This window comes from Galeopterus variegatus, unplaced genomic scaffold, assembly GCF_000696425.1.
Source record: "Galeopterus variegatus unplaced genomic scaffold, G_variegatus-3.0.2 Scaffold269, whole genome shotgun sequence".
Lineage (NCBI taxonomy): Eukaryota > Metazoa > Chordata > Mammalia > Dermoptera > Cynocephalidae > Galeopterus > Galeopterus variegatus.
In genome coordinates, this window is record NW_007726380.1 from 276,993 (window position 1) to 299,420 (window position 22,428).

Genomic DNA, 22,428 nt, shown 5'->3' on the forward strand with positions numbered 1-22,428 from the left:
TATAACAACTACAATCCTTTGAAGTTGTTACAACAGGCAAACGGAAAGGACATTGTTGGGTGGGAGGAGGGAGAGGGAGGAGGGAGGGAAGTTTCGGCGATGGGCCATAATAATCAACCACATTGTATATTGACAAAATAAAAATTTAAAGGAAAAAAAAAGATTTAAACTTGACATTAATTATACCAGTAGTTATATTAGAGCAAAAAACCTGCAGGCCTAGATGATTTTACATGTGAATTCTACCAGACCTTTAAGTATCAGATAATTTATGTCTTAGACAAACAGTTCCAGAGAATAGAAAAATAGAGTGCTCTACAACTCATTTTATGAGACATTTATTTTGCCATCAAAACCAGATATTGACAGTACTAAAGAGGAAAATTATAGGCTTGAATTACTTATAAAGACAGATGTAAAAATTCCAAATAAAAAGCTAGCAGTATGGATCTTGCAATGTCTTTTAATATAACCACATTTCGATTGCTGTATCTTAAAATATTAACAGTAATTCCTTAATATCATCAAATATTCCTAAACTGTTTTAGTTTGAGCAAGATCCAAACAAGGCTTATACATAATATTTGATTGAGACATCTCTTAAGTCTCTACATTTATAAGTTTCCTGCCCCCTTTTCTGTTTATTTGTTGAAAAAACTGGATTTGTATTTATAGGTTTCCCCTGGTTGGGTTTTGCTGATTGCGTTTCTGTAGTATTGTTTGATGTAGGCTGCTTTCCTTTATATTTCTTAATAATAATATGTAATTAGGCCTAGAGGAGGAGTTGGCAATCTGCAGCCTGAGGGCCAAATCCAGTCCTCCACATATTTTGTAAATAAATTTTTATTGGAACACACACGTACATTCATTTACTTATTGTCTGTGGCTGTTATTGCACATTAATGGTGAGTTGAGTAGTTAGGGAAATAGACCATGTAGCTGTCCAAGCTTAATTTACTGTATGACCCCTGGTCTAGAAAACTAATGTGATACCAGTTCAGTTTTTTAGCAGAAATCCTTCATAGGTGATGATGGATTCAGTACAATAATAAAAGTGACTAGAAAGTTTCCTAAGAATGTATGACACATTGATATATGACAGAAATAATACAAGTCAGAAAAAAATAAGCTATGCAATGCATGGTGCAGGGACAGTTGGCTTTCTGTGGGGGAAAAAAAGCAATTAGATTCCTACCTGGTACCGTACACAGAAATAAATTTCAGATGAATTCAAACTCAGAAATAAATTTCAGATGAATTAAAACCCAAAAATAAATTTCAGATGAGTTAAGTATGAGACCATATTTACACGTAGTAAGTAAGTGACTTCTTAAATAAGGCACAAAATTAACTAACCCTGGAGGTTTAAACATGATCTAAAAGGTTCAGTATGCATCTTAAATATTGAGCCTTGCTGGAATTTGTTATATTTGTCATTTTCTGTATGTTTCACATTTTATAATTATATAGATGTTATAACACCAAGGTCAAGGGTTCAGATCCCTGTGCCAGCCACCAAACAAACATAGGTAGATATACACTCACTCTGGTTATCCATTGCTCAGTGGGGCCATTGCTGTGAGCAGGAAGGAGTGCAGTGGACGATAGGTAGATCAGTCTTTGCTTCTTAGTCAGACAAAACCAGTAACTGCTAGGGTAAGTCATTTTGGTGGGGAACAGGTGTGTTTGTTGGGAATTGTGTTCCTCCAGGAGGCTGAAACAGCCATAACATGGTCCATGCTCTTGGTATGGAGATAAAACATTTAAAAGTGGGGCATATTACCACCTACTGTGTTTCTATCTGTGAGTCTACAGGTGTCACTGACATTTCATTCTATATCACTGGTAGTCAGAAAACCCCTGGTGTGCCAAGGCAGTATCTCTAGCTTTGGGCTCTTATGTTGTCCGGCTGTCTTAGGATTTGCTTCTCGTGTTGATTTGTCATAGGTGTTGTATACTATGTGTCTATACTTATAACTTCAAGTCTGTTCCCTTCTCCAGGGAACATTTGGATGTTTAAACCTTCTTTTCTTTTCGCTGCTGGGAGTAGTGTTGATGGGAAGATCTGTCCATGAAGAGTGTAGTACCACTGAATTACGAAGTGAAACATACTCTTTCCTTCTACAACAGACTAGGAAAAGTTCACTTAGCATTTTTGTTTCTTTCAGAACCCACAATACTTTATACGCACCAGAAATGCTAGCCAAAATGGCAGAGCCTTTCACCAAGGCTCTGGATATGCTTGAAGCGGAAAAATCTGCTATATTAGGTAAGAAATCTAACCTTTTTTCCCCCCTAAGTTACCTTAACACTAATGGGTTCCTCAAGCAGCTTCAGTGTGCCTTGTGCCTCTTCTTCTTTATCTGGTCCTACCTTGAGTACCCTATTCAGAAATGATTTGTGTGGTTCCTACAGGCTGTACAGGAACAAATGTATTTACTTCATTATCTGAACATACAGATAAGATCTTCAGAAGCAGTTTCTTTTTTTCTCCCTGTTAACCTCTCCTTCAATTTAGCTAGCAGGTAGTGGTAGGTATTAAAACCATTAGGTTATAAATAAACCATCACTTTTAACCTGAAGGATATTAAAATACTTCCCTGCCTTTCACATATATATAAAATGATTTTTTTTTTATTTTTATTTTTTTTGGCGGCTGGCCAGTATGGGGATCCAAACCTGTGACCTTGGTATTGCACTCTCACCAATTGAGTGAACCAGCCAGCCATAAGAATTTCTTTTTGAGGGGAGGGAGGAGCGGCTGGCTGGTAGGGGGATCCAAACCCTTGACCTTGGTGTTATCAACACTGGCTCTAACCAACTGAGCTAAACGGCCAGCCCTAAAAAATGAAAATTTTTAAAGGAATAGATTCTAAACCGTGTTTCCCAGTTGTTACCTAGTCAAGGTAGCTTCTGTAAGTAAGACTTTAAATATAAAACTGCCTGATTATGTTTAAAAGTGTAGATCTTTTAAGGCAGTTGTTATACTAAGGTAAGTGGGTTTCATTTTGATCTGCTATACAGTGACATGTCATTGTCAGTGATTTTCCCTTACAGTGCCTATCTTGGGCTTTTGTGTAAGATTTTCCTTGGAAAAGAGGTTCCTGGCCTCCTCAGGGCTTTATGGAGAGATACTTTTGAGTTGTCACTGTGTGTTCTGGTATAAGTCCCATCTGGAAAAACCCAGGTAAAATTTGGAGTACCCAGGTCCAATCTGAAGTCCTGGGTATTTAAATAGCTTTCACCTTTCCCTACTGGGAGAGTGTAACAAATCACCTTTAGAAAAGCCCTTAGCACTTCCAACTGGTAGAATACATGGCCAACTGCTTTGCAGTTACAGCACACACGCACATGCGCGCACACGCACACACACATGACTACATCTGCCTGCTACAGGGTATTGACTAGTTGAAACTCTCAGCAGTGGAGCATTATGTTCCTGACCCATCTTTCTCTGTAGGATTACCTCAGCCTCTCTTGGAACTCAATGACTCTCCCGTCTACAAAACAGTCTTGGAAAGAATGCAGCATTTCTTCTGCACCCTCTATGAAAGCTGGTAAGGAACCAATGCTGCTGCTCCATATTCTCTTCCTCGGTATGTACTGTATAGGAATGGCCATGGGTTGGACTTTTGATCTAGAATTCTAGTGTACAGGTAAGGTGAGGCAAGAATTTGACAGGAAACTAATGATTTTAGTGTCAAATCAAAATGAATAGCCTTCTTTCCTATGTCTGCTTTTTTATAATTGTCATATGAGCCTCACAGTCCTAGCCATGACTTGATGTTTCATGCCCAACTTGTCTGTTTCTAGTGCATGAAATGGTGAGACCCAGTAGTTGAGTGGTGGAGATGTGTTTGCTTAGACCCCTCACTGCTCAAAGCCTGCTCCTCATAAGACAGTGGGAGGCAGCTGTCCATGATTTTGTCTTTAGGTCCTGGTTTTGGGATGGGGGATGGGTAACTGGCTCTTGTGCATACCACATTCAGGCTTTGGCCTAACTAACCTAGTGCTGTCATCAGCCAAGCTAACGAGATCCTCCATACATTGCATAGTAATCAAGGCTCCTGTTGATCTCAGCTACCAACAAGGGGAGGGGGGGACATATTTTCACTTTCGATAAAAGATTAAGTCCACGTTTTCAAAGCTAAAGTTCTCTTATGGAGTAAACACAATTGCTTTTCTAGCTGAAAAATCTTATTGTAGACTAGAAATGAAATTCTTGGGGTAGTCAAGGTAAGGCTGGTAGTAACAAATGTTGGATTTGTCATTGTCAGTGATTTTCCCTTACAGTTTCCATATCGTAGGGAAGGCAGGCCCTTCCATGCAGCAAGACTTCTACACTGTGGAGGACCTTGCTATCCAGCTCCTCAGCTCAGCCTTCGTCAACTTGAATAATATTCCTGACTACCGACTCAGACCCATGCTTCATATCCTTTCAAAAGCCCCTAGATAATCCAAAAGTTCAGAAAATTGTAGATAGGAATAGTTCACAGGAACGAAATGGAGGCAGAGCTGCAAGGGAGAGATGGGATCAAGTGTTTAAATGTGTCATAATTTCATTAAAGACAAGAAGATGGAAGTAAATAGCAGGAAAAACATGACAATCTGGGGGTCTTAAAAGCTCTTTCTGGTATTATAAGGTTCTCCTTAGGGGGTAAATCTTTACCTTCCCAATTCTTGGAAATACAAAAGATGAAGCTTTTATCCCTTTCCTGTTTCTTGTCAGGTGCTCCCTTTTTGAAGAAGTACTTTCATACTTCATTCTCATTTAGACCCTTTTTTAGAGTTTTTGTGAGTTTCTGTCTGTATTGGTCTGTTCACATTGCTTATAACAGAATACCTGAAACTGAGTAATTTATAAAGAAAATAGAATTTATTTCTTATAGTTTCAGAGGCTGGGAATTCCAAAGTCCAGGGAACACATCTTGTGAGGGCGAGAATGGGCTAAGCAAGAGAGAACTAATCTCCTCAGTTGTTCTGCTTTTAAAGTCATCAGAACTATGCCCATTACTCCATGAGTGGATCAGTCCATTCACAAAGGCATAGCCCTCACAATCTAATCACCTCTTAAACCACCCCACCCCACCCCACCACCATTTTCAAATACCATAACTGTATTTCCCACCCTCTTAACACTGTTACAGTGGAGATCAAGATTCCAGTACATGAACTTTTGGGGGACACGTGATCCACAGCACTGTCTTTCTTCTCAAAAGTTATAAGGAGAATGGTGGAAAAGTTTGTTATAAGGGTGTCCTTCCTATTTTTTTTTCCTCCTTACTTTTGGGCAAGCCAGTGCCCATAATGTGCAGGCTGGCAGAAAGGACGGTTAAACTAAAAATACAATGGAATTGGGTATTGATGCAGCTTTAGATTTTAGGAAAAGAGCTTGAAGATTTTTCCCTATTAATACAGGGAAAAAGATGTTCTTCATATCTTGCAAATCCTTTAGGGGTTTACTCTGCCCAGGGGTGCAACCCATTGCCTTACAGGTGCAGGGTGTGTGCTCACGTGCTAAAACTTCTTAACCTGCTGCAGCACGAGTCTTCGTGAAGCCTCTGGTTCTCTTCTGTCCCCCAGAGCACTATGAAACCCTGGTATCTCCCATCCTTGGACCTCTTTTCACCTACCTCCACATGGTAAGAAATAGGTCAGGAAAGGAGAGCAAAGGGTGGGTGGCCACTGCCAGTCTCACAAGTCAGGAGCTTCTGAAAGTATTGTTTCCTAGCCCTGCCAGGCTGGTTGCACAGAGCTTCCACCCAGCACACTATTGTTGCTGCAGTGGATTGAGCAGCCCTGGAAGAACAAAACTGATTTGATTGCCCATGAAAGCATGTTCAGACACAGATTCTGCTCCTAACCTCCTGTTAACTGAGGAGAGGTGATCAGGACAGTGCTTCCCCTGAGTGTGTTTCCCTGACTCTGGAATTAAGTTGGGGGACCAGGTGGATGGAGAAACAGATGTGTTCAGAGAACTAGGAATTCTAAAAATGTTGATCCTTTCCAAGAAAGAGGTGTTTGATATGCTGCCCTCATCATGAATGTGGGAGAAGTCACAGAAACCATATCTGGTTTTTAACCTTGTGGGGTCTACTGAGGCTCTGTCATTGATACCTAGAATCATCCTTAGCTAATGTTCATCATGAAGTGGACCTTAGATACTATGTGATTTACACCTCTCCCCAGTTCTAGCACTTACTTTCTTTGTGTTTTCCCAGAGGCTTTCCCAGAAATGGCAAGTCATCAACCAGAGGAGCCTGCTGTGGTAAGGAATACCCACTCTCCTTGTTGGATGAGCTGGTAGCGAGCCAGGTTCAGAGTGGGGAAAAGAAGGGGGTAGGGATTCTGCTGTCCCAGGGCTAGAATGGCTGTGGGTTATAGTCATTCTCAGCCTAGGTGATAGATGGCTTTTCAGGACAGGCTGTGACCAGTAGGCAGACTCTGAGATCAAGCCTTTATAGGGGGTACCTTCACTTTACCCACTTAGAATTTTGAACCCTTTATCCAACTGGACAGAATCACAAGTAATAATATCCTTCAATGGATCATTGCTGTCAATTCCCAACATTTGCATAGAACGCAGATCCAAAGGGAGCCAGGAGAAGAAAATGGGCACAGAGGGTCTGGTTAGGGTCATTGCTTTCCTTATTCTTCCCTTTTTGCACTCCCATGGAACTTTGCCCCCTGGTTTTTTGCAGTGGAGATGAGGCTGCAGATGAAAACCCAGAGTCTCAAGAGATGCTGGAGGAACAGCTGGTGAGGATGTTAACCCGAGAAGTCATGGACCTAATCAGTAAGTGGCTTGTGGGAACCATGGGTAGTAGAGAAAAATTTTCCTGGAAAAAGAGCTGGTCACACAGCCAACCTCTTGAAGTCCAGATTGGTGCAAAGATTCGTGTTTGCAGCAATACTGACAGATTAGTAATAAATAATTAACTAGATTAGAAGCTAGATAGTCTTAAGTCAACCTGAAGACGTTTTATGAGTTGTGAACTGAATTGCACCAAGGCCAGAATATGAGGAAATATTCTAAAATAGCAGGAGGAATTTGGACTGTTAGGAATAATTTCCTAGCTTTGTCAAAACGGAAAATTTTTAATTCTTGGACAATGGAGGTTGTTGATTGTCCTTTCTGTTTTCAGAAATGTTGAAGGAAGTGGTACTTGGTCATTTTGTTTGAGATTCAAAGTAGACCAGGGATATATCGGGCATCCTCTCCTGCTTACTTAGTCTCAGAGAATTCTGTGATTTCCTCCCAGCTAATTAAACTTGAAGAGGGACCAGAATACTGTCTGGTCAGGGTTATTAAAGTGCTTTTATTTCTATTTGTGAAGCTGATTTTTGTGTCCTGTTTGGTACTCCATCTCCCCCCCTCACCTGGCCAGAGACAGTTTGGGATCAGTCAGCCTGAGGTGGCTGTTGTCTGATGGCAGTGTATAACCCTCTCTTCACCCAGTAATCCTGCTTTCTTGCTTTAGCGGTTTGCTGTGTTTCAAAGAAAGGTGCTGACCACAGTACTGCTCCCTCTGCAGATGGAGATGGTAAGTGAGCCTGTTGCCTGGCCCTCAGAGGTCTGCTCTTAGGACTTTAAATATTGTTCCTTCTGAACCAGTTCAGTTCCTGTAGAAACTGTTTCCCTAGTAGTCTGGTGAGGATGAGGCATCTAGCTATTATCTGTGCAGGGCGTCTTGCTGTGTTCATTCAGCATACTCCCACCTCAGGGCCGAGTCCTCTGTCTGGAATGATTTTCTCCTGACTATACGCATGGCCTATTCCCTTGCTTCATTCAGGTCTCTGCTGAAATGTCACCTCTTCCAAGAGGTCTTCCATGACCAATGTATCAAAAATAGCAACTCCAGCCACTCTGTTCTTCCTCTGCTTTATTTTTCTTTATAGCACTTATCACTACCTGACATTGTTTTTTTTTTTTATGTATTCATTTATTACCTATCTCCCTCACTAGAATATAAATTCCTATCAGGGGACTCTGCCCTATTCCTTTGTATTTCCAGTAATTAAATCAGTGCCTGTTATAGTGAGTACTCAAATATTTGTTCAAGGACAAAAGATCCTCAGCATTTGCAGTCTTTTAGGTTATTGCCCAGCAGCTCCCTTGTTTCTCACTGGTACAACTAGACGCATCTGTAGATCAGCCATGGCCATGGGCTTCTACAGCTAGCTCATGGTGCTGGGGATGGGGTGCTGTCCTAGTACTTTGCAGCCACCAGTCAGCCCAGGATACTAAATTTTGCTTTGGTTTTGGGGCTTCTGTCAGAACAAGATATTCTTCTCCTTTCTGAAAGGGTAGAGCTTAATATTCTACTCTGCTTACAGATGAAGAGATGATGGCCACAGAGGTAACCCCCTCAGCCATGGCAGAGCTTACAGACCTGGGCAAATGTCTGATGAAGCACGAGGTGGGTAGATAGGGCAAGTGACACCTTTTCTTCTTGCCTATCTAGGGAGCCAGCTTCCACTTCTCATACTCTATGATACCATCAAAAGAGTTTTTGGGGGCCGGCCCAGTGGCTCACTCGGGAGAGTGCGGTGCTGATAACACCAAGGCCCTGGGGTTGGAACCCATATAGGGATGGCCGGTTCGCTCACTGGCTGGGTGTGGTGCTGACAACACCAAGTCAAGGGTTAAGATCCCCTTACCGGTCATCTTTTTTAAAAAAAAAGAGTTTTTTGGTAGTACTCCTTTTTATAAGTTCCTGGTTCCTAAAGCTCCTAGAGAAAACAAAGGAAAAGGCTCAGGGCTGTAGTGTCTCCCATGCTGGCATGGGCAAAGGCTCTCGGAAAATCACAAGAACATGTTAATGCAAATCCTTGGTGTTTAGCCTACCCCAGACCTAAGCTTTGTCTCCATCCTACAACGTAGGTTTTCTCTTATATATTGATTTTTTTTTCTTTTTGACTGTCTAATTTATAGAAATAGAGAAAGTAAACTGACTACTCTTTAGTATCTGCTTTTATCATTTTTCTGCTTACCTATTAAAACTTCTGCTGTTTAAAAATGGAGAAAATTGTGCTTATTTTCCCATTGTGATCCTTCATCCTTTCCTGTTCAGGATGTTTGTACAGCACTATTAATTACAGCCTTCAATTCCCTGGCCTGGAAGGATACTCTGTCCTGCCAGAGGACAACCACACAGCTCTGCTGGCCTCTCCTCAAACAAGTATGGTTATTTACTCCTTCTCCCCGCCCTGCATGGAAGGTTTGGGTCATGTGGATTGACTGAATGAATCAGTTGGAAAAATCGTGGTGCTGGGGCCTTCAGAGAGGCCCCCTGTGGCCCTGAGCACAGCTGTCTCCCCAGGTGCTATCAGGGACACTGCTCGCAGAGGCCGTCACATGGCTTTTCACCAGTGTGCTAAAAGGCTTACAGACACACGGGCAGCACGATGGGTGCATGGCTTCCTTGGTCCACCTGGCGTTCCAGATATATGAAGCGCTGGTGAGTGGAAAGATCATGGGGACAGGATGGCTGTGACTTCATCACTCACAGCCTGCTCCCAGTCTCTTGGGCCTTATAGTAAATTTAGGCATCTGCCAAATTGCTAGTGCTGCCCCTGAGGGGTGGGTGTGGCAGGGTAAGGAAGGTGGCAGTGAGTTTATCCCCACTTATCAGCGCCCCAGGTACCTGGAGATAAGGGCTGTGATGGAGCAAATCCCTGAAATACAGAAGGACTCTCTGGACCAGTTTGACTGCAAGCTTTTGAACCCCTCCCTGCAGAAAGTAGCTGACAAGCGCCGGAAGGACCAATTCAAACGTCTCATTGCTGGTTGCATCGGGGTAGGTCATGCACCTCCATTAGTGCTCGCAACCCTACAAGTGGCTTGTGGTCTTAGACCATGTGTACAGGCAAACCAGAAACCAACTGTAGTCATTAACCATTATAATAGGATGGTTTTGGGGCCGGCCTGTGGCTCACTCGGGAGAGTGTGGTGCTGATAACACTAAGGCCCCGGGTTCGGATCCCATATAGGGATGGCCGGTTTGCTCACTGGGTGAGCGTGGTGCTGACAACACCAAGTCAAGGGTTAAGATCCCCTTACTGGTCATCTTTTAAATAAAATAAATAAAAATAATAGGATGGTTTTTAACCCACTATTCAGGGCCTGGCATTAGTTCTTCCTCATTTCTTTTCCACAGAAACCCTTGGGAGAGCAGTTCCGAAAAGAAGTTCATATTAAGAATCTTCCCTCACTTTTCAAAAAAACAAAGCCAATGCTGGAGACAGAGGTGCTGGACAACGACGGGGGCAGCCTGGCCACCATCTTTGAACCCTGAATCAAGCTTTTGGGCATCCTTCCTCGGCCTTTATTGTCATCTCTTCTTCCACTTTGCAGCCAATCTCTAGGCCCCTCTCGCACTGCCACCTCACTTTCCACCATTGTCAGCCTGGAGAGAGATCCAGGTCTGGAGCTGGAGAGAGTGGGCCCTGTGGAAGGCCAGAAGTAATTATACTAACCTATCAAGAAAGGGAGTTAGGGTTGATACCATTCTGTCTAGATGTCCCAGGTAGTTCCCATTCTACTTGGAGTTTTAGCTTTTCCAAGAAAAGCTAGAGCAGAGCAGCCCTTCTCCCCTAGCCCTCCTGCCGCCATGTAGCCACATCTGTCCAGAATGGTAACGAGGGGTGCTATACCCAGCACTGCGAATAGCCAGGCTTGCAGCAAGGGCTCAGCCCTCAGCTATTTGTGCTGGAGAGTTTCTCCTGGACCACTGCAAGTCACACTGAGCCCGCATTGCTGCTGGACTGGCAGGGAACCTTCCCCACCCCACCCCCAGGGGCATATCTGGGTTAGGTGCTACATGCTGAACTGTACTTGGCCAGTTTCCTCATCTTTGTTTTGAGCAAAAATCTGGTCACCTGATGGGATCCATGGTACAGGCTACTGCCAAACTCTAGGCACAGTATCAAGTGTAGTACCTCCAGGGACTATGGCTAGACAGTCTTTAGTGCTATCTAACATCCCCTTTATAGCTCACTCATCTTACCCCCTTCCACGAATAACCCTTCAATCTGGTTTCCCCAGCCTCAGGGTTCACTCAGGCACAAGAGCCACAGTACCCTACCTAGTACCACATGACGCTGTTGTCATCCAAGGATAATGCAAACCAACTGGGCTATATCTGTGACAAGCAGCTAGCAAAGCCACTGGTCTGCTCCTAGGACTGAATCAGTCCAGGTGCCTTCAAAATCTCATGGTCTTTCAGGTCCCTGATCACTTTTCTCAAGGGCCATTTCCAAAAGAAAACAAAATATGCCTTCCCATCATAACCTGTACTGTGTGTTAGTCCATTCTAGAGGTCACTGGAAGGCTCTGTAAAAAGGGGTCATGGATATGGGACCTATCCCTGAGGTTATTACTGGCCATAAGGCAGGCTTAATCAGTACAGAAACCAGAGTGTGTATCCATGTGCTCTGTACAAAGACAGGATTGTCATCCACTCAATCCACTGACGAGAGGGTTTCAGCGAGAGGCGCCAGAGTGAACTAAAGCTACAGCTTTTAGCTGGTAGAGGCCACCGGCAGGGTAAGGTTGGGAAGAGGCAAAGCAGGGGAAGTGTGACTTGGAGTCTCATATTGCCATCTCTGCTGCTCAGACTTGCCCCTGCTCCCTGTTCCTGCGTGGTGCTTTGGGTTTCTGTCGATTGTGAAGATGATCTCAAAGAATGTTTCCCTCCAAACTTGATAGCTGCCTACTCCTTTGTCTGGTTGGGGCTGTGGAGGGTATCATTGTATTTATTGTGTTGTAATATTTTTAACATCCTGTGATTTCATGCTAGAAATTTTCTATTGTTTATAGAAACCTTTTTGTAGAAACATTAACTCTAAAGCACATCTGCATGTTAGTAAAAATCTGTTTCATAAAGAAAGGGCCCCATCTGCCTTTTTCAAACCAATCTTAGAACCGGTGACATACTCCATAGTTACTTTCTCATGAGCATCCTGCTAAGGGGCCTAGACAGACAGAACTGTGACTGACGGACCTTGTATGTCAAGCTTTCTAAAGTAGCATGCCAGTTAGAAAAAGATTTCTATTCCTTTTTTTAAAAAGATGACTGGTAAGGGGATCTTAACCCTTGATGATGTTGTTAGCACCACACTCTCCCAAGTGAGCTAACCAGCCATCCCTATTTAGGGATCTGAACCCATGGCCTTGGGTGTTATCAGCACCACACTCTCCCAAGTGAGCAACGGGCTGGCCCAAGATTTCTATTCCTAACCCACCTAGATCAGGCAGCCCATACCATTCTCACAGTGTCTTTCATGTGTGACTGCTGGACTGGACCCCCACGGATCATCCATAGGGAATCACTGCTATTCTTTGTGGAGCTGTCAATAGCAACATGATTTGGACTGCTATTGACCATCCTTTTTCCTATCAGGAACCTCCCTTGTAATCCAGGAAAGTGGCAAAATGGCACATTCATTCTGGCTCCTAGAGTTTGGCTGTGGCCCCAGAAACCACCTTAATTTAGCATTTCTTAGGAGGCTTTAGAAGGACGTGGCCCTAACCTGCAAGTGACATCTGAGCTCAGTGTTCTTAACTGCTAAATGCCAAATCTGTTCTGAGGTGAGGCCCCATATTTTTAGACGAAAACTCAAGAAGTCTCCGAAAAAAAATAATTTGTTTGGACATGAATTTATTTACATCAAAGGCCTTACAAAGGCATAAAAGTCTCATTCTGTGGCACATTTGACAAAATGATTGAAAAAAGTTGTCCCACAAAACTCAGGACCCCTAGTCACACTGGGCTCTCTGTACAGCAGTCCTGTAGAGGCACATCAGAACCCAAAACTTTCAGCTTGCCTCAGGAACTTCCAAGGCCAACCATCCCAATAACATGCCAGTGCAAACTTCACTCCATCTGAACTGCATCTAGTTCGTCCAAGAACCGCCGGCACTTCCCCATCAGTACTTTGATGGCTTCACTCACCAGAACATCTGGTGGTAACACCCCTGTGGACTCAACAGAGACTGGGGACCAAAGAGACACTTTAGCTCAGGCAGGGCTTGCCATTAAAAAGCTCCTGATACAAGTTATTCCTGAATTCCACATCTGGACTCTGAAAGCACCAAAGAGTAATGCCCCCACCCTCCCACTCGCCTCACCCTTTCATACTCACAGATATAATGATCCCGAACCCGGGCAAGCCGTACAACCTTCTTCAGCTTCTCATTCCGGAAGATTTCCCGGCTGAAGGTATCCAGCCGGGGATTGGCAACTCTGGCCACCTTTTTACCTAATGAAAACCATGTTATACCTTGTCTGGTAGGGGCTCAGAGCTTCTATTTCTCTCTACCACTTTCAAAGAAAATATACTTTAGGTCCTGACCTGAACAGCATCCTAAATACCATACCTTGGACTTCGTGCACTTCAATAACTCCAGGTGAGAAACACCGGCTCAACTCCTCAGCTGCCTCTCCTTCCACGGGCTCAAGCAGGGTGATGTCTGGCAGAAGCCTGTAACTAGCTGTCGCCACTGGTGAAAACTTGGCATGATCTTTGCCTGGAGGGAAAAGGGAAATCGGCCTGTGGTGAACCCTTCTTCATACTCCTAAGCCACTGAGAGCAAAAGCACAAATCCGCTGGCTTACTGCCTGTCAGGAACGTCTCAGCTGAGTTCCTTGGTCATACCTTACCCCACTGTAATCAAACTACTCTGCCCAGAGCAGGCCCACAGGGTTCTTACCAATGCCCTTGACACAGTGCATGAGCAGGTCAATCTCCTGGCCAGGCCTCAGCTGAGCAATGAGGATATCATCATGCACTGGTCGGATAGTGCCCTCCGCGAAGAGGTCAGCCTGGTTCCCCAGGGGGACCCATGTCATGTGCCTGGTGTACACTGGAGGAAAAATATGTCAAAAGACCTCACTCCCTAAGACTAGCACCCACCAGCAGGTGGGCCCTCTTCCTCACCCTGCCACTGCTCACCTTTGTGGTTCACGTAGAGTTCATTGGGGTCAGAGGAATCTTTTGCAGCATGGGGATTCCGAGTGCACCTAACTTGGAGCCGAAACTGCAGAGTATCTATCTCTGTTCCTTCTTCATCTCCTGCACAAATGAAGGCAGCAGCTCTTAAAGAACTAGTGAGCATTTGCACACCCACCACTATGTTGAATGTTTAACCTACATTTCTCATTTCATCCTTGACAAACATAGGAAGGCAAGGGCAAGGGTTCTCACAGATGAAAACACTGATGTACTAAAAGACAACTTGCCCAAGATCACACAGTAATCAATCCAGAATTTGAAACCAGGCAGTCTGACTCCAGAATCTACTTCAGGAGAGAGCTGTTTCACTTATGTCAAAATTTTATTTTCTTAGACCCTCACCTTGGTTCCGATATTCAAAAAGACGGGGGTCAGCATGAATGGGAATAAGCCCCAGGCGGTGAGCAAGGATCTCATCCTGGACAATGGATGTGTTGTTGTACACCAGGACTTTTTCCACAGCCATAGTTGGCACCTGCCCAAAGAAACAATCACCCATCTGCAAAAACCCAGTAAAACTCCCCACCTATCCCCCACCTCCTGAGATAGTAAAAGACCTCTTCCTAGAAGAATGCTTAATGAAAAGTTTACAAAGGATGAGGAGAAATGCTCAGCAAAATTTCAGTAAGAAAAGGGGGAGGGACACTTTGAGACAATTCTACAAGTGAAACGCCCCAAGTAACTCCAGCCTTGCCATCATGTGTTGACGATACCTCGGCTAACAGAATTCGTCGAAAAGCATTGGCAATGGCTGCATCAATTCCCACCATGTCAAACTCCAGTGAATTTTCATCCATGTGTACCACATCCACACGGAAATTCTAGATGGACAGGAAAAACATTAAGTGAAGCCTGCTCTCTGTGTGATCTCTCTACAACTCCCCCCTGGATAATTCCCTCAATGCATTACCATCCTCTCTCATCCAAAAACCTCCCTTTGCCCAACTGTCCCTTATGAGGTGTTCTTCCTCCCCCATCCTTTCTTTAGTTTCTTGACAAGTTTTTATCTTCCACTCATTGAAAACCCTATGCAATGTGGCTTCCAGATAAAGCAAATAAAGAAGCTATTCTACTTAAGAACAGAAACTTCCATACTCCTTAGTCGAGTTAATGCTACTCAATCCTTATCTTCCTATTGACATTATCTGGCATTATTTTTACTCGGCATTATTGACAAAATCTCCCTTTTTCAAACTCCCTTGGTTTCTGAGCATCAATCTTGTTCTCTTTCTTCTCTAATGATTCCTTCTAAATTCACTATCTTCCACCCACCCCCCAAATATCACTATTTTCCAGGTGACCTCAACCACACTCGTGGTTTTAGCAACTACCTGTACTGTTGGGAAAATATAGGAAAATAGAGCCCCTCAGATGTTTGGAATCTTGCCAAGCATTTGATGTAAATATGCACGTACACCCAGGTGTTCCTTGGTTATTGTCTAATGTACTTGCATATGTGCACCCAGGTGTCCTGGATTATGGACTTAAGTATAAAGGACTAACGGCTCTGATACACGGTGCTTCTCAGGACGCTCCAGGAGGCCACTAGGACAGCTGCTCCTAGGTCTGAATAAAGCTTAATAATTTTTTTTTTTTAACCCAGGGCTCCCAGGACCTTTTCCTATTACCTAGCTCGTAGACCTGTGTGTGAAGGGTTTGTGACCCAGTCTGTACAACGGGCTCGAGGGGTCCGTGAGCCCAAGCCCTAGCTTAACACTGTACTAACTCCCAAATTTTTAACTCACTTCTGATTTCATTTCAAAGGTATAGTCTACTAGCCTGCTAGATTTCTCCAAATACAGGAAACTGAATGCATTATCATTCTTCCCCAGACCCATCGCGCTTTATCAGTAAATGACACCACCATCCATCAGAGCAGTTTCCCCAAGCTGGGTCTTCTTACGCTCCTTCTTCACAGCCCTTATCAAAGCAATCACAAAGTTACCCTCAATCCCCACTTTGCTCTTTTTCCACCATCACAGTCTTATTAGTTCCTATTAGGTTCCTTCAACCTCAGCTCCCCTACACAGTCTAACAGATCTGCCTGCCCTATATATGATCCCCCTCAAATTCATTCTCTCCCAGCCATCAAGGTTGCAAATCTGACGTCTGCTTAAGAATTCCTCAAAAGCTCCCTGGTACCTACAGTACCTAAGATGCACTCCAGTGTTGCCTACCACTCACGCAGGCCTACTTGACATTCCAGCAATAATGAATTGCCTTGACATTCTGGGAATGTCCAGTGCCTTCCTAATTCAGCTCCTCTTTTTAATCCCCCTCACTCTTCGCTGTTCTCAACTTTTACTCATCGTTCAAGCCTAAATCCAGATGTCATGAAATCTTATGTACCTCTCTGGCCCCACTACCTATTCTAGATTAAGTGACTGGGGGATACCCCCCACCCCATCCCCGCCGTCCTTACCGCTAGCAACCGCTGACAGGACAGAAACCGTTTCTAATTTGGCCTGTATACGAAGTGCCTAGCACATTGCTCAATAAACGTTTTACAAATGGAGCTTTATTACAAGAGCAGCTTCCGAGGCACAGGCTGCTCAGATCACACGGTCTGGCCCTCATATCCTCTCCGGACACCTCTGGACCCACCCACCTTCTCGAAGCGGTCCTGGTCCCAGGCATCATCATAACTGGAATAGTTACCGGGAAAGTCAGTGGTATGAACCTAGATCAAAGAGAAACGAGTCTGTACACGAAGAGGATGCGAGGTTAAGCCCGTTCCCACTCCGATCCAAACCCATCCCTGTTCCGCTCTCATTTCTCCTCCTGAGCTCAAGGCCACAAGGCTTACATTGCGAACGCCGAACTCCCCTAGAACCACGCGGCTCCGCATTTCCTCTACCGCCTGAGCAGCCGCCATCTTCAACCTCAAACTGGCGCGTGCGTTTGATAGCCCTCCTCCGTCTCCGTAGTAACGTACCGCCTCCGGGAATTTTAGGTATCGCGAGACTTTCGCCCGCCTCCGTCCACGTCCCCAGCTTCCGGAAGTCAGTATTGGCCAAACATCCGGGTTTCTCTTTTTTGCGTTCCGGCTGGTCCCACCTCTCCTTCTCGACCCTGGACATCTCCCTGCCTCAATCCCACGTTTCGCCCACTCCTCCTCCGCGCGCGGGGCTCGAGCGGGCTCCAGCGACGGGAGCCCTCAAGGGACATGGCAACTACGGCAGCGCCGGCTGGCGGCTCCCGAAACGGAGCTGGCCCGGAATGGGGAGGGTTCGAAGAAAACATCCAGGTAATGGCCCCAGTGCTCCCGGCGGCCGTCCTGAACTGTCGTGGGGATTTTCTGTCGGGGCCTGGAAATCTCCATTTGCTACAGTTTTTCCTCTCCTTTGGGTCTTCGTGCACGCGAAAGTCGTTGGGACTAGTGCTGACAAACCCAGACTAGTACTCCAGCCGGAGGACCTCGGGTCTGTGGGCCCGCCTGAGGCGTTAGGAAGAGTGTGCGCTTGCTTTCGGGACAAGTTAGGAAGTCGGTCGGGGTTAGGCATGGTATGGGGGTGTGCAGGATTCACAGGCACTCGCTAAAAAACTTAGTGTGTATAGTCTTCTTTGGGACTGGGGAAATACAGAGGAAATGGGCGTTTTTCCAGCCCTTTCAGGCTTTAATAGGAACGTTAGGAGAAAGACACGAATGAAAGACAAGTAGCGGGTTTCCTAGGCTAGAAAAGAAAGCCAAAACTAGCTATCAAGTGTCCTGAGAGCAAATGAGGGAGAAGAGAGCGGCATAATCTGTAGTGATTCGAAGCCATATCCTCAGCAGTGGAAGAACAAAGCCCCAAACCCTGGGATATGCAGAGGAGGACTTAATGGATGGAACAGAAAGGTCTTGCATTCAAGGAGCCATTGTCTTCACAGGGTGGGGGCTCAGCTGTGATTGACATGGAGAACATGGATGATACCTCAGGCTCCAGCTTCGAGGATATGGGTGAGCTGCATCAGCGCCTGCGAGAGGAAGAAGTAGACGCTGATGCAGCTGCTGCCGAAGAAGAGGATGGGGAGTTCCTGGGCATGAAAGGCTTTAAGGGACAGCTGAGCCGGCAAGTGGCTGATCAGGTAAGCAAGATTTGATCGCTGGCAGGTGGAAAAGTATACCTAGGCATATCCCATGTTCTGGAGTTGGTGCTGGTGATGTTCACCCCAGGTTGCCCGATTAGAAGTCCAACAGAAAATAGGCAACAGGGTCTAGAGCCAAGACTCTCACAAGACCCGCATTTTCCTTACTTCAGATGTGGCAGGCAGGGAAGAGACAAGCCTCCAGGGCCTTCAGTTTGTACGCCAACATCGACATCCTGAGACCCTACTTTGATGTGGAGCCTGCCCAGGTGCGAAGCAGGTGAGGATCCTTCTCCTGACAGAAACTTCCCTCAACACCTAGTCCTTCATCCAAACTACAGTCAGATACCAAGCCCTGAGCTCTGATGGGCTCCCCTTTTTAATGGCCCTATTACCCCTCATCACTGCACCTGTCACTGAACACAATATGGCAATAACTTATTGCCTTCCTCCTCTTTTCCATCTAGCAGGCTACTCACCTTCCTTCAAAACCTAAATCAAATGGCACTTCCTTTGTTCCACATTCCTCAGCCCCATCCCCATTTTGTTCCTCTTGGTGCTCCCATAGACCTGTGCACCTTCCTCTAATAGCACTTCAACACCGCTGTACTTTCTTATTCCTGGGTCTGTCTTTGGAGAAACCAACAGCTCCTCAAAATGAGGCTCTGTCTTGTTTATGTTTTTATTCCTAGCACCAGAACAGTCTCTGAACCAGAGTCCATAGTTTTTGAGTGACTTCAAGAACTGGATTTCGGGCCGGCCCGTGGCTCACTCGGTAGAGTGCGGTGCTGATAACACCAAGGCCATGGGTTCGGATCCTATATAGGGATGGCCGGTTCGCTCACTGGCTGAGTGTGGTGCTGACAACACCAAGCCAAGGGTTGAGATCCCCTTACCGGTCATCTTTTTAAAAAAAAAAAAAAAAAGAACTGGATTTAATCTAGACCAAGTTCTTTGTTTATCCTTTGATTTAATCAATGCTTACCAGATAACCAGGGACACCCAGCAAGTATTTATTAAGCATTTTCTCTGTGCCAGGCACTATACTAATGGTGTCTGATTCAGTGGTGAATAAAGATGGTAGCCTTGCCCCCAAGTGCAGTTACAATGCTATGTACTCATGTGCTATGCTATGAGATGCTATGTACAGTACTCATGCTATGACAGGGCACACGGGAAGGCCACCTGAGCCAAAAGTAGCCTAGTGGGTGGACAGGGCAAGTTTCCCAGAAGAAATAAAATCTGTTAGTAGAAGCTAGTCACTTAAGAGAGTGGGGAAGTGACTTGTACTTTTATTCCTTCTGTGTGGAATTTGCATACCACTTCAAATATATTTTACAGGAAAATGCTCAGCAGTGCCTGGAGGAATGGTAAGCAGGAAGCGTAGTGGTTCCCTCAGTAACACCTTTCCTTCTAAACCTTTCCCAGGGCTTCACCATCACAGCTCTGAATTCAGGGTACTCTCTGCTGAGGTTTGCCTAAGGGGAGCGGGCCAAATAGGTAAACGGTCCCTCTCCCAAGGCCCAGCTGGGCTCTGAGATCTCCTTATAGCTGCTGCTTCAGTCAGGTCAGTTTCAGAGGGTTGTCCTTCCTGGAATTATTTTTAGGGCAAAGAAGTGATTTCCTCATTCCCTATCTGTCTTTACCACCCTTTTCTCCCCCTATCATCCAGCATGTCTTGTGGGCCAGGCCCCCATTCCATGGAGTTGGAGAGATGAATAAGATTCAGGCCTTGCCCTCCAGAACCTCATAGCCTAGTGCTGTCACTGCTCTCATCTCATCTCTCTTCTCCTCTCCCAGGCTTCTGGAATCCATGATCCCTATCAAGATGGTCAACTTTCCCCAGGTGAATAGGGAGTGGCATGTCTGGAGAGCTGGGGGAGGCACCAGAGCTAAGGGTGGGGCCACCAGGCAAAGCCTGGGAAGGCATAAACAAGAGCCATTGTACCCTCCAGACTGAATGAGTTGGTATATTGTCAGAAAATTGCAGGTGAACTCTATGGACCTCTCATGCTGGTCTTCACGCTGGTTGCCATCCTTCTCCACGGGATGAAGACATCTGACACCATTATTGTAAGCAGGACAGAGAACTTTGGGAGGGTGGCTGAACTGGGTTGAAAGCTGCCCAAGGGGAAGATGATGTCTGGAGCGAGGCAGGGGCAGCCCCTGAAGGAGATACCCTGGGTGAGGCTGAGATCAGAGGCCTCCCAGGACTAAATAGAGCCTTCACTCCACAGCGGGAGGGCACCCTGATGGGCACAGCCATTGGCACCTGCTTCGGCTATTGGCTGGGTGTCTCATCCTTCATTTACTTCCTTGCCTACCTGTGCAACGCCCAGATCACTATGCTTCAGATGCTGGCACTGCTGGTAAGGAGCCAGGCATGGTGGTGGGCAAGGGTAATCTTAAAAAGAGTAGCCAAGCCTTGGTCTGCGTCTGTACTGGGGCCCCAGAGCCTAGAATGGGAGGAAGCCAGTGGTCCATTTAATTCCCAGGATCCCCAGGAAGGGCCAGAGGCCAGCCCAGCCTGAGTGATTTTCCTCTCCACCATCCTCCTTCCCAGGGCTATGGCCTCTTTGGGCACTGCATTGTCCTGTTCATCACCTATAACATCCACCTCCATGCCCTCTTCTACCTCTTCTGGCTGCTGGTGGGTGGGCTGTCCACCCTGCGAATGGTAAGCTGGGCAAGAGATTTTCAGGGTTGGGCCGTCCTCCCAGGGATTTGGAGCAGACAGCCCAGAGTTGTCCAACCCACAAAGGGCTCTAAATGGGAGGGAACGGCCCAAAGATGATTCTGCCCTGGGTGGGGGTATCTTCTCCCCATGCATCACTTTGGAACCAGGCCCTCTGAGCTGTGTTCCTATGGCCCTAGGTGGCAGTGTTGGTGTCACGGACTGTGGGTCCCACACAGCGGCTGCTCCTCTGTGGCACCCTGGCTGCCCTGCACATGCTCTTCCTGCTCTATCTGCATTTTGCCTACCACAAGGTGGTAGAGGGTAAGTGGCAGGAGGACCTGGGTTAGGGAGAGCAGAAGAACAGCTGCCTAGGGCAGAGGGCTAAATGAGATGGCCTGTGCGCTGGGCCCAGCCAACTCTCACTCACCTTTCATCCTCCTCCTTTCAGGGATCCTGGACACACTGGAGGGTCCCAACGTTCCGCCCATGCAGAGAGTCCCCAGAGACATCCCTGCCATGCTCCCTGCTGCTAGGCTTCCCACCACTGTGCTCAACACCACAGCCAAGGCTGTCGCGGTGGCCCTTCAGTCACACTGACCCTACCTGAAATCTTTGGCCAGCCCTCTCTCCCCCAGCTGCAGAGTGGAGGAAGATTAAAGGACAGATCTGATGACATGTGACTCTTTGATGGGGTCTGCAGCTGCCACTGAGCTGTAGCTGCTTAAGCACCTCTTTGATGCCTGTAGCGGCTTCTGAAGGGCACAAGGCCAGCTCCTGGCCAGGACTGCAAGGCTCTGCAGCCAGTGCAGAAAGTGGGTCAGCTCCACTGAGGCCCCCTCACCACCTACCCCTTCCTTCCTCTTTTATCTCTCCCATGTTGTCTTGCTAAATATAGACTTGTTAATTAAAATATTGATTGAAGTCTGGAACTGCACCTACCATTCCAGTAATTTCCCTGACACCCTAATTCCTGTACACTTTTCTATTCTTCTGTCAGCAGTGGTAATGTCACGTGTTCCCTTACTTGTACCCTCACCCAGACAGGATGAGGTTGGGACAGTCTACATAGAAGGCAGTGATTGAATATGGAACCTACCCCTGAGGGCAGGGGACATCTGACCCATGGAGCAGCAGGGAGGCCTCAAGCACAAGAGTCATAAGTTTGATGGAACAGAACACCCAGCTTGAGCCTGGACTCAGCTGCACTCTTGGGAAGCCAATGGAGCACCGACAATAGGACACAAACTTCCAGACTAAACCCCATGTCATTACAAGACCTTCTGCACCTGGGCCGTTGTGGGGATAATTTTCTTACGGAGCTCACACTTGAAGCCAAACTTGCCTATGCCCTCGTTTTACTGGGGCCAGCTACCTTCAAGAGTTTTTCTTTGTCCTTTTCAAGAGTGCTGTTGACTCTCAAAAACAACCACCACCCCTAGTATAGCACCACGAACTCCCCCACCCCCTTAATCTCCAATTAAGAAGTTAGTTCAGGTGGTTAATAGAATAGGACTTCTGACCTCCCTACACTATACAATATATATTTTTAAAATCCTCTCATTACTAAGCTGGTTCAGCAGCATCTTTCCCTCCTAATGAAGGGACTAGCAGAAAGAAGTGCCCTTCATTTGTCCCGTTATACAAGTGAGGCCCTCCGCACCATCGCC

The 22,428-nt window shown here is 46.0% G+C and overlaps 3 protein-coding genes across 5 annotated transcripts in view; 2 read left to right on the forward strand and 1 right to left on the reverse strand.

The window, feature by feature from the left end:
- Positions 1 to 11,891, forward strand: part of XPO5 (exportin 5) — a 73,853-nt gene extending 61,962 nt beyond the window's left edge. Inside the window, exons 29-32 of the mRNA XM_008566776.1 lie at positions 9,075 to 9,182; positions 9,324 to 9,461; positions 9,636 to 9,800; positions 10,161 to 11,891. Of these exons, the coding sequence (XP_008564998.1) occupies positions 9,075 to 9,182; positions 9,324 to 9,461; positions 9,636 to 9,800; positions 10,161 to 10,298 (549 nt within the window). The 3' untranslated portion in view covers positions 10,299 to 11,891. The remainder of the gene's footprint in view (positions 1 to 9,074; positions 9,183 to 9,323; positions 9,462 to 9,635; positions 9,801 to 10,160) is intronic.
- A 751-nt stretch (positions 11,892 to 12,642) lies between these two features.
- LOC103585733 (DNA-directed RNA polymerases I and III subunit RPAC1) lies at positions 12,643 to 16,917 on the reverse strand. Of its 2 annotated transcripts, XM_008566777.1 has the most exons (9): positions 16,823 to 16,917; positions 16,625 to 16,696; positions 14,730 to 14,837; positions 14,359 to 14,491; positions 13,957 to 14,076; positions 13,715 to 13,867; positions 13,382 to 13,531; positions 13,147 to 13,263; positions 12,643 to 12,997 (listed from the first exon to the last, which is right to left on the reverse strand). In XM_008566777.1, the coding sequence occupies exons 1-9, from the start codon at positions 16,889 to 16,891 to the stop codon at positions 12,879 to 12,881; spliced, it is 1,041 nt and encodes a 346-aa protein (XP_008564999.1). In that variant the 5' UTR covers positions 16,892 to 16,917; the 3' UTR covers positions 12,643 to 12,878. The 2 variants fall into 2 exon arrangements, with proteins under 2 accessions (XP_008564999.1, XP_008565000.1); XM_008566778.1 differs by lacking the exon at positions 13,715 to 13,867.
- A 78-nt stretch (positions 16,918 to 16,995) lies between these two features.
- YIPF3 (Yip1 domain family, member 3) lies at positions 16,996 to 21,695 on the forward strand. Of its 2 annotated transcripts, XM_008566779.1 has the most exons (9): positions 16,996 to 17,263; positions 17,887 to 18,084; positions 18,258 to 18,364; positions 19,885 to 19,930; positions 20,065 to 20,157; positions 20,322 to 20,453; positions 20,648 to 20,761; positions 20,959 to 21,082; positions 21,210 to 21,695. In XM_008566779.1, exons 1-9 carry the CDS (start codon positions 17,183 to 17,185, stop codon positions 21,356 to 21,358), a joined length of 1,044 nt encoding a protein of 347 aa, XP_008565001.1. In that variant the 5' UTR covers positions 16,996 to 17,182; the 3' UTR covers positions 21,359 to 21,695. The 2 variants fall into 2 exon arrangements, with proteins under 2 accessions (XP_008565001.1, XP_008565002.1); XM_008566780.1 differs by lacking the exon at positions 20,959 to 21,082 and having other exon boundaries at positions 17,067 to 17,263.
- Positions 21,696 to 22,428: the final 733 nt, after the last annotated feature.

Coding starts and splice junctions, on each gene's coding strand:
- LOC103585733 (XM_008566777.1), bottom strand. CDS start 16,891: ATGGCGGCTGCTCAGGCGGTAGAGGAAATGCGGAGCCGCGTGGTTCTA. Junction 16,697..16,822: donor GGGAGTTCGGCGTTCGCAAT/GTAAGCCTTGTG, acceptor TCTTTGATCTAG/GTTCATACCACTGACTTTCC. Junction 13,868..13,956: donor ACTCTACGTGAACCACAAAG/GTGAGCAGTGGC, acceptor TTTTTCCTCCAG/TGTACACCAGGCACATGACA.
- YIPF3 (XM_008566779.1), top strand. CDS start 17,183: ATGGCAACTACGGCAGCGCCGGCTGGCGGCTCCCGAAACGGAGCTGGC. Junction 19,931..20,064: donor AGATGGTCAACTTTCCCCAG/GTGAATAGGGAG, acceptor GTATATTGTCAG/AAAATTGCAGGTGAACTCTA. Junction 20,158..20,321: donor AGACATCTGACACCATTATT/GTAAGCAGGACA, acceptor TTCACTCCACAG/CGGGAGGGCACCCTGATGGG.